Source organism: Porites lutea, chromosome 2, assembly GCF_958299795.1.
Source record: "Porites lutea chromosome 2, jaPorLute2.1, whole genome shotgun sequence".
NCBI lineage: Eukaryota > Metazoa > Cnidaria > Anthozoa > Scleractinia > Poritidae > Porites > Porites lutea.
In genome coordinates this window covers 5,530,211-5,541,406 of record NC_133202.1, presented here as the reverse complement: position 1 = coordinate 5,541,406, position 11,196 = coordinate 5,530,211, and the positions used below count along the sequence as shown (strand labels likewise).

Genomic DNA, 11,196 nt, shown 5'->3' with positions numbered 1-11,196 from the left:
TGGACCGCACAGAAGCCTGGTATTCCTGGTATCAATTCAGAAGCGGTTACCAGGTCCGTTCCTCGAGGCTTTCTGAAAGTCACGCTGTTGGAGAAATGTATGAAGTTTTCATTCGTTTTAATCGCCATAATCCGATACTTTAAACTGTCTATAATGTCTATTCTAAGAAAGTTTTTATCTTCAAGTTCCCGTCTGATTGTAAAACTCGATTGAAATCGAATTCCACCATGAAAGTCAGAGGATTTTTTACGAGTCACTGATCCGACATGTTGACCAGATGTTATAAAGCATTTACGGTTCATTAATATTATAATAGCATGGTCAGTCTTCCTGGAGTGATTTTGTTGTTCAAAATAAGAAATGCTAGTGGAGAGAGAAAATACTTAATTACAGCGAGTAACTTAATGGAGCTTACGTTAACCTTAAATAAAAGTAGTAAGAACGTACTTTTGAAATGTTCTTTTATTCGTTTTATATAGTATTATAGTGTTGTTTGTTTAGATTTTTTCCCCTGGGGTGGGGTCTCTTTTGACACTTTTGATTGACCTTTCGTTTCCTACCCTGGGGAATTGGATCAAAAAATTTTAAAATTTGTCAAATCCCTACCCCTTGCGCGCACTCCCCCCGCCCCCACGGGGTTTACATTGATAGGTGCATTAGCACTTTTTATCTTGCCTCTATTTTATTTTACGTGATTAAAATTTACATGCGTTAACGTGCTTAACCTAAAACGCGTCAATGGAAATCAACCTGAAAGAGACAACAGAGAGTCTGTAAACGGACTGCATGACAACGGACTCATAAACGCCATGGGGTGTTTGTCGTGTCCTGAAGGTACCAGCACTAAGATGGTAGTTTATCAGTGAAGACCCTGCACTGCATTTTCGGTGACGTTTCCAACGGATGCGTGGACGGTAGGCGCAGGCCAAACCGGAAGAAAAAGGTAGTTTATCTTTAACAAAAAGTTCCGGAAAATCTGGTTGGAAAGTAAAAGGAAAACGACGTTTTGGGTCGTTGCAGTCGAAAATTTCCGGGAGCGACGGAACAACTGAAAAGATAGTCCTGTTTTCCGGACGGAACGTTCCAAACGGAAATTCGTGTTTCATTTCAATACCCCACGCTCAAACATGACTCCGAGGCTTTAGGGACAAAATTGCAAATTTTTCGTGACTCCATTCTTTGATACCAGTTTCAGGCCTTCGCGGCCGTTTTTCGGTAAATGGAACTGATTTGTGAAAATGCTAAACGCGATTCCGGGACGAAATTTACCAGTCCTGAATTTTGCGCACCATTTGCCTAAACCGTAGCCTCCCACGCAGGCGTTTTTAGGGGAGCTCGTATTTCTTCCCTCCCATACGAGCTCCCCTAAAAACGCCTGCGTGGGAGGCTACCTAAACCGTGAACCGACCGGTTTTCGCATGTAAATAGTAAACAACCGATTTCTCCGTTTTTCAAACAAAAACGAATACGTGTTGACGGGGCCTAAATCTATTGCTATTATTTTGAAGTTCTCGTTGCCGTCGTAATTTAAGCTCCCTAATATCAGCCTCTTATTGTCGTTTTGACTAAACGCTACACAACCAACTTTCTGCCATCTTTGTTTAATGCCTTTTCAAAAATACATTTAATAACTTATACTTTCTTCAATATATTAAAAAGGTTCAACATCACCCAGAGAATTGTACATGGACAGTGAAACAATCGATCAGACGATCACTGCGATTTATAAGCAAAATGTCTTTTCGCTTCCGTGTACAAAGAGTTTCTTGGTAAGCTACTTCCAAAATTTTAACCAAAGTTTAAGAGTAAATTTCTATTGTATATTGTACATTTAGACTGTTTCAAGTCCTCTATTTGGGTTTCCTTGTCTAAAGGAACAGTCTATTTAAACAAATTATGCAATGTAAGTTGTTTTGAAGTAAAGTTTATCACGAGAGCATGAAATAAGTAATTGAAGAGCTGATCGAAAAACGGTGACAATTTTGCAGTGACATCAAGGATAATTTTCTCTCACCACATAATAAAAATAGAAAAACGTCACTTGTACCATTTTCCTACTAAACCCTTCAAAAATAATCCCTGAATGCTATTGAGAATGAAATGACATTGCTCTCCTATTTAAAGTAGAATAAATTAAGTGAAAATCTCATTTCCTCACATCATTCACGTTATAAAGTTACAAAAACATGATGCTTGAGTTTTTGGAATGGATGATTTCAGAGGTCAACTTGTTTTTTAACATTTCGTTTTAAAACCTCAGCAACTTTTTCTTCAAACTTCTCTTTCGCACGAACCCAAACTGGATGAGAATCCACCTTAGAAAAGACAGAAGAAGAAAAAAGACAATCACAAATAGTTACCCAAAAAATATATACTATTTATCAAAAAAGCACTCAGCCGAATTTAAAGGGCTTAAACACTTGACTACCTACGAGTTGCAAATAATTTTTAATAGAAACTTGCTCAACGAAATGGGCTTTTATGACAGGAATTAGCCTCTATATTTAATGACTGATTTCAGCACCACATGTAACAGAAAACTCAGAGAAGTTTTCTATGGAACTACGATGGAGTTTTATTTTCTAAGTATTCAGTGAAGATAGCTTATGGCTTGACCCTCCCAGAAATAACCGCAGGATGGGCTGGAAGGTTGATTACTATTTACAAAAAGTTTTCGGAAAATCCGGTGGGAAAGTCGATGGATCACGCCTTTTTGGGTCACACCGGCGGAACTCCGGGAGCAGCGGAACATCTGAAAAGGTTTTTCCATATGGAATGTTCCTGACGGAAATTCGTGTTCTATCTCTTAAAAGCCATGTTTGATACCAATTTCAGGCCTTCGCGGCCGTTTTTGTACAAATGGCAAACACAATTCCGGGACAAAATTTACCAGTCCTGAATTTTACTTATCACTTACACAAAACGTGAACCAAACAGTTTGACAAGTAAATGGTAAACAACCAATAATCTTTTCAACGCACTACCTAATATCACAGGGAGACAGCTCAAGGCACTGCCTACTAGATGGTTTTACTCACTATAATTCAGTTTCTACGAATTAAAAACAAAATACAGTTAGGATTTTTTTTCTAGATAACTACCTCAGGAAGTTTCAAAAGATATGGTGTTATGCTGTCAGCAAAAAGAACTGTGCTTTCTCTTGGCAACAAAGAGGGTAAGTTATCAATGGCCACAAGGTCCAGAGGTTTGGTACAATTGCTGTAAGTAATAATAAATAGAACTTAGTGTTATGGTGATTTAAAATTGACACAAGAACAACGACTACTTGTTACTTTAAAAGAACCCTGTAATACCTTTGGTAAGACCCCGGGGGGGAGGGGGCACTCCATTATTTGACCGAGACAGAAGTGTGCTGTTGAACTGGGTACGGTTTTCAGGGTCTCAAGTCTTAAACAGGGTATACAATTTCACTCTTTAACGTCTTTGACAGGATGTGTTTTTGAACCCGAAACCTTTAAAAGAGTTTTAAAAGGCTGCAGATGAGCAGTCTACATTAGTGGCACCAACAATAAAAAATTTAAAAAATTATTTTCCCCAAAACATTTAGTTCCATGAAATTACCCAATTCTGTGGGTAAAACGAAACGAGTCAGGGCCATAAAATAGGGTCTCCTGTCTTAAATAGGGTAGCGAAATGAGTAATATTTGTCTTCAACGGGGTCAGGTTTTAAAGGCATTGGTGGCACACCTCTACACAAACTTCCCTTGAGTGACCCCTCCCCCCACCCCCTGGATTAGCACAAAGGTGCGTGGTTTCAGACATTAGAAAAAGAAATAAAGCTATGCAGGAAGTTGTTAGAATGACTTAATGAAATGAAAGCAAAGTTTAAAGGAAACTATCATCTTCCAGGATGGTTGGAAACACCAGGAAGAATTGTGTAACAAATGTGCTACATTTACTTTTACAACTGTACATTCTTTACATAAAAAAAGACAAACAGTTGCATGCCAACCTGAGTTGTAGCCGCCTGCTGGGATTTTGAAATGTGGTAATGGAATCCAAGAATGGCAGAGGATTGTTTGGGTTGCTGACATCACAACTAACATCAACCACTACCGAGAGATTCCTGCAGAGAGAAATAGTGCAGTTTTAAAGGGACATTTTGAAAGAATATTTTTTTGTTTGTTGTTATGTTCTTATTTCTCCATGTAACAGAAGTACTTACTTATATAAAGTATAAGAAACTAATTGCAAAAATTCCAGATTGCCTTACACAATGTAAGACTAAAATGCCACTATGAAAGAGTCGATTTAAGCATTCCAGAAGAGGAAAATTACATGTAACTGAACATCCGTGGCCATTCTCAAAATTAACACTTTTGTTAGCTGTGAGTTTGTTCATCTTTGAAAGAATTGACTTGGAAAAATAAGTTGATGAAAAGGTGTGAAGCAGAAATCAAGAAATATTGAACACACAAATATCAGTCAACAATACAAAATGGAAAAATATAATGTGAAATTAAAAGGCTGGAGATATTATGATCACAATTACTGGTAACAGGAACAGGCAAAGTATGAATACATCCCAGTAAAAACCATTGCAATTTTACTTGAGCTTCGTGGAGAAATAAGTCTGCTACACAGCCGCTTTTAGTCTCGTCACGCAATGCTCCACTACCACTAACGGCTGCTGAAAACCGAACTACATTCCTTTCCCTTTGTGGTCTAACGAACAAACCAATCATGTACAAGAAATTTGACAATACGTGACTTGCAGGGCGCTAGGAAGCGAGCACACTTCTCAGTTTTCGACAAATCAATCAATCATCCCTGAATTTAGACAGGCTCTGTGTTTTTCAAGCAACGAAAAGGTTAATTTGCAAAAAAGTTTGTTTTAAGCGGTCAACAAAGTTCCAGGTGAAAAAAAAGGTTTGATAGGCCTAGAAGACTTTTACCAGGATTGGTTGGTTCTTCATTTAAAGTGCATATATACTGATATGCAATGAAGAATTTAATGTACTGGATGTGCTCATTGTGTTCCTGTGAAGACTAAACTCTCAAGGGTACCGATTCAAAAAGCAACCTTATAAATTATAGATGAGCGATTTCCCGAAACTATACCTGGCAACTTTATGAGCACATCCATGTTGTGCATCGCAATTTGCTCGACTTGCTTGCTGTTGCTGTTTATCTCCTAAATTTTGAATTGGACTCGACTACAACAACACTGTAGTAATAAATTGCTTGTTTTCACGCGACAAATTGATTATTCTGTCATTCACACATGGGGCAACGATAAAAGCAAAGCTGTGATTGGAGGAGCCTTAGTACCGCAAAGGTGGCGTGAACACCTTCCAGAAAATGAGAGCTAAATTATAATTGGCTAATCATGGGAAAGGAATGTAGTTCGGTTTTCAGCAACCGTTAGTGGGGAGGAGCGTTGCGTGACGAAACTAAAAACGGCTGTGTAGCAGACTATAGAGAAATAGGACTGCTAGCACTTTTTTTACCATAATTCTTTCTTTTTGAGTGTCAATGTGATAAGAAACTTCTGTGAGTGATGTTATTTTTTTTGCACAAGCTGTCTGTGCTGTTATTCACCTCTGATCGGTGTCCAGCACCTTCCTTGTGAGAAATGGTGGAATTTTCTGCAAAGCAATTTTCTGATCAAGCACATGAATGTATACCCTACGTAAAATTAACTGTAGCTGGGATTAAAATTTCTAGTATACGTGTATGGTCTCCAGGAGATGAGAGGCCTTCTATTTGCAAGTCTTTGAATATGATAATGGTCCTTCATAAAAATCCTGGAACCCGCGGAATTAAATCTCACGCTTTTGACTCAAAAAAAGTTCGAAGTTAAATCTAAATATGCCTTTTTTAGCTCAGTGGGAGATCCAGGGGTTCTAGCCCTCTTACCCCGCCCTTCCTCCCTTCCTGCCATTAATGACAATACCATATCATAGATGGGTACAATTTTTTTTCACCAATTTCAAGGCTTTGAAACAGAAATTGCACAACAGAATAGCCACATACACCATGCATCTGATAATTTCTAAAAGAAGGCTTGCAAAAGCATCTTGACTCTTAACCATAGAAAAGTGATAAAGAAAAAGTGTTGCTTGCAGTAACCTCATTTTAAGAAAATTAGGGGCAAGGGTGGGGGCGGGGGTGCCATTTGCTAGCTTAGCTGGAAAAAAGTTGGCTTATTTGGGAACTGGGGGAACTTATTCAAGGAAATGTGATACTCAGGTCCTACTACATTATTGAACCTGTGTAAAGCTTCAAGGCTGGAGATCGGAACAAAGTGGATTTAATAAAATTAATTAAGAAAAGTTTAATGTTATAATGTATGCATCAAAATCTGACTAACATAAGTTCTTATCAAGCATGAGCCACATAATATATTGTTAAGACAAATATTGGTTTAAATTTTCCTTAACTTGGGTGACAACATTCAGCTCATGGGTACTGGAAGGTGCATCACTAGATGTGAGAGATTTATTTAATATGATTGTAATACCCGCAAAAAAGGTGAATCAGAATTATAGCTTTTTGTACAAATTTAAATTAATCAATTTTTACTGTACCTTTGTTAACTTGATGTTGTTGACAAAAATGTCATACTGTAGAATTTCCTCAAATGGTCCTCCAGTTTTTGTTTCATTAATGTCCCATTTTGCAATGTGTGTGCTGTCAAAAATTATATATAATATTTCAATTATGAAACAAACATACAAGCAAAACAGTTTCTGCCACTAAGATCCATCAGGGTTTTCATTAAGAATGCTAGTAGCAGGAGGATATTGTGAAAGATGCACCATGTCTGAACGAAAAATAGTCACAGGCTATCACACATTAGCTGGAGAATTCTGTGTAGTAAATGGAGAATTCTCCGATCTCGGGTGCCTAATGAACACCCTGGACCCATAATGTAACGGCCCATGTTCGATATACTAAAATCTTAACAAGAATCCGAGGCTTTAGGGTCAAAATTGCAAATTTTTCATGACTCCATTGTCTGGCAATTCCCAGAAGAGACTTGAGCACAAAGAAAACCAAACCAAATATAAAAAAATGACCAGAAAGCCTCGGAGTTATGTTGGAATTTCAATATATTGAACGTCAGCTATTCATTACTGCAATGACATTCCTGTGTACCTTGGTATTCCTGCTTTGTAAGCCATATCCAATGCTCCTTTACCACAGCGTCCTAATGCACCTATAACTACTATGCGAGGGTGGCAATCTGGAAGACCTTGGAAACACAAAGAGAGATAAGTGCACTTTCACGCACATAATAATAATATAAAATGTACAATCACTCTAAATTAGTTGTAAATCTCTCATTGGGCCACACATTAACCATATAAGCCCTAAGAGTGATCAGCAGCAAATTTCTCGTTGTAATATCAATGCCTTGTAAAACATAGTGGTCATGAGAATGACGGATATGATCACACAAGATGAATTTGCTTGATATTTTATCAACTTCTCCCCACTACTTCTGTAGGGAATGAATAGGGGCAACAAATGAGAATTCAAATCTTGATCTTAGGGGTTAAAGGGTTACAGTCAAAACATTTTCAATCACATACTTATGAACATTAATGATTGATAAAATATAAAGAACTAAACTGGAGTGCCTGGAGAAAAACCTCTCAGAGTATTAAGGGGAGAACCAACAACAAACTCAACCCCCAAATGGTGTCAATACCAGGATTTGAACCTGGGCCACAATGGTGGGAGGCAAATGCTCTCACCGCTAAGCCACCCTAGCACCCCAAATGATTGAGAAAAAAGGCACAGGCTGGAACAGGTCAAAATGACTACATTACATTACAGCTGTATGTCAAATATATTAAAATATTAGGCATTTTGTGCCACAAACTGGACCTGGATTTGAAGATAAAGAATGTTTGCTTTCAAGTCGGCTGTGAAGTGGTTAATTACTGTGAGATCAGAGATAAACAGTCATATTGTGGGCAGATTATTGGAAAGATTATGCCAATGTAGATGCCATCTTTTTCAATTCATCACTTCCTCAAAGTTGTAATTTTTGTTGTACGACTATTTTAACTGCAGTCATTCAGGGTAGTTACTTATTTTTGATGCAGATGAGGATATAGTAAAAGTAGCTCTTACAGGTCAAAATTTGATGCCTCCTAACCCTAATTAGTCATGAATTAGGATTAGGACAAGCAGACAAAGGAAAATGAGAATCAACCTTGCTTTAAAAATTTTAACCCGAATTTAATTTTGACCTGTAACATGGCCACATCAATCATTATCTATATTAATGAGTTACTATACCTTTTGCCTTGGAAACATTTTGAAGCATCATCTTCACATCATTTACCAATACTTTTTCATTATCATAAGGCTCTAAAGATGGCATTGAACTGTGAGGGCTGAAAAGCACAATAAAAAGTCCATAAATTTCAATCACTAATTCACCAAAGAAAGTGGGGAATTCTTAACAGGTCACATTCAACATTGTCATGCAAATAGAACTAAACAATGCTTAGGGGTTTAGGGTTTTAAGTATTGCAAAACATCAACACAGGGTTTAGGCTGAATACACTGTATGTTTTCTTATGCAGCCCTTCCACACTCAGTGTGATTGGATGGGGGACAAAGAGGAGAGGAAGCAAGAATAGGTTGATACATGCCTTAATTGTTGAAGGCACCATGCTTTGAGACCAACAGCCATTCCTGAAAAACCAGCCAGATGAGGAAATGTTGCAACTAGTCGTCTATCTGAAGGGAAACAGTCATGACACACAAAAAAATTAACTGCCATCAAACCAGCACTACATTTTCTAAATTAGATATTAAAGTCAGGCTGCTCTGGACTTACAATGTATCTGCAAATATTAAAACCTGCAAAACTGTAACACAGTAATTCTAAAGTTAAATTTTATATCATTAATGTCGATTGTGGTCATTTATCTTCCAGTTTCTTCCTTGACAATAAATTATTCTCTTCTACATAATGTTTCTGTTATCAGGCTTTTACTTAAAACTTTTTTATTACAAGAAGAGGCTTTCCTGGAGAAAAGGTTGCTTGCAAAAATTCTTAAAAACATGGAATATTCTCTAAAAGAAGTACCAGAGGCTAGAAAGACAAATGACTTTTAACAGTTAATTTCATACATATTTTTGCCTGTCTACCAGGGTTGTCAAAAATGCTTTGATCATGTATCAAATTCTCTCAACTGACTCTCAGTCTGAAAAATTTATACATGGATATTGGCGTTTAATGGGTCAAGAGAGAATGATAATATTATATTTTGTCACTTACTACTGTCATCTGTCATGTACTCCACATCAAGAATCTTTCCACCACCCTTAATAAATCGATTAAGTAAATCAACCCAGCCAGCCTGATTCTAAAAACAAAGCAAAGATAAACCCACTAAACCCACTATGAAATAAATTGAGATCATCCTCAGATAAATAGAACTTTTTTCCAAGCTTAATAAAACTTGATATCAGGTTTAGGGTCTCCATATTTTTCTGGAACCTTCTCCCATGAAATGTATCAGAAAAATTTCATCAATTATAGCCGCATAACACAAACGTTTTGATATTTTTGTTAGGCAATGACATATTTTTAAATAGTATATATTTAATCAACCAAACATTGTCCACAATCGTTTATTGTGGGACTCAAGGTTTTCAATCAATAACTGATTATAATCAATGACCATCACACTACTAGAAGGGGTTCCAATGTTAAGCTAGTGCTACTTTGATGAAGCATTCAGAGTACCCTGTATACTTACTTTATATGCATGGGCAAAGTAAATGTGTGTTTGTGGAATTGAAGAATCAGATTCAGCAAGTTCTTTAATTCCAAGGATAAATGTATCTTTAGGAGCATGAACCCAAGATCCTTCAGGAGCCATACTCACTCCATTGATCCTGTCACAAAATGATAAGTTCAGTGAAACTTGTGGGCACCCTTGTGAGGTGCTTGTTCTTAGTCTTTAGTAATATTTGACCAGATGATTGTATTTTTGAGCATTTTCATTTTCAAAATACATTTTTTCCCCGCAGTGGTGGATCCAGGGGAAAGACCCCCTTATCTTTTGACCAAACTGAGGCCAGAAGAGGCGAAAAAAAATTTTTTTGGAGACCTGGTCCCCCCTTTTCTAAGGGTCTGGATGACCCGGCTCCTCCTTATCTCAAGGTCTGGATCCAGCACTGCCCTGATTGTCTTGGGCCAAGTATGGGCATTTATTATTCTTAACATTCTTATATACCTGCCAACTTTTTCTGAGATATAAGCGTGAGATTTTTATCCTGGGAGTGCTGGGATTTTTGAAGACGACACGATCATTTCCGAAGATTCCCGAAGAAGTCCGAAGTCTTCCGAAGACGTCCGAAGTCTGCCGAAGGCTAAGTTATCGAGTCCCAGTCTTAGGACGCGTATAAACGCGAGCTCGCTCCCAGTGCTTTTCACTTCAAAAATCAGAGATCGCGAGGAAGGTATTGTGATTTATTCATTTTACACATGGTTTTGGTTCCATACATGGGTCTGAGTTAACATATTTTTGGAAATTGTGTCAAGCAAGACGGCAACAACTCACATTTTTCAATCAGGCGTGAGAAATTGGCCTGCAAGCGTGAGCCGGCGTGAGATCGATGTTTTCAACCTGGAGGTGTGAGACTCACACCTAAGGCGTGAGAGTTGACAGGTATATTCTTAGTGTCAAGTATTGCTAAACAATGATTTAGCACTGTTGTTGGTTATGCTGTGAATGTGCAATGTATCTGCAAGGAGAATGAATGCGTTTAGTAATAAGTCAAATCCTTTCTTGCTACTTATGTATGAACTAGTGGCAATGAAGTAAATTAAGGTAACAGGATGAAAGAAAATGGGGTTTGAGAATGGTAAATACGGTAGAACTCGGAAACTCAAGTTCGAGATATTGGGGTTCCACCGTTAGTATATAAATTCACTCTATCTTGGTTTGGGTCAAGTGACACTATAATTATTTACCTTGCATACTCTTCATCTTTGAAAATTCTATCCTTTGAATTTTCAACTGTGATTTGAAACCCTAAAATATGACAAAATGATAACAAAACAAAATCAATACATGTGAAACATTCTTTCTTTTTAATACACACATGACAAGTAAAATGAAAATTACCAGGTTTTACAAAAAAACAACTTATGGTCAATTCAATGATATTTCATTGAAAACTGAATCATTTGTAAAAAAA

General features: G+C 37.4%; 1 protein-coding gene across 2 annotated transcripts in view; it reads right to left on the bottom strand.

The window, feature by feature from the left end:
• Window positions 1–1,585: 1,585 nt before the first annotated feature.
• The window catches only part of LOC140927507 (uncharacterized), a 10,853-nt gene continuing 1,242 nt past the window's right edge, over window positions 1,586–11,196 (bottom strand). The window contains exons 2-12 of one of the 2 annotated variants that reach the window (XM_073377168.1): window positions 10,970–11,030; window positions 9,750–9,888; window positions 9,266–9,353; window positions 8,634–8,721; window positions 8,275–8,372; window positions 7,123–7,219; window positions 6,552–6,654; window positions 5,563–5,609; window positions 3,974–4,087; window positions 3,102–3,219; window positions 1,586–2,315 (exon numbers count right to left, since the gene is read on the bottom strand). In XM_073377168.1, the coding sequence (XP_073233269.1) occupies window positions 2,217–2,315; window positions 3,102–3,219; window positions 3,974–4,087; window positions 5,563–5,609; window positions 6,552–6,654; window positions 7,123–7,219; window positions 8,275–8,372; window positions 8,634–8,721; window positions 9,266–9,353; window positions 9,750–9,888; window positions 10,970–11,030 (1,052 nt within the window). In that variant the 3' untranslated portion in view covers window positions 1,586–2,216. The remainder of the gene's footprint in view (window positions 2,316–3,101; window positions 3,220–3,973; window positions 4,088–5,562; window positions 5,610–6,551; window positions 6,655–7,122; window positions 7,220–8,274; window positions 8,373–8,633; window positions 8,722–9,265; window positions 9,354–9,749; window positions 9,889–10,969; window positions 11,031–11,196) is intronic. The other variant, XM_073377169.1, reaches the window with a different exon arrangement.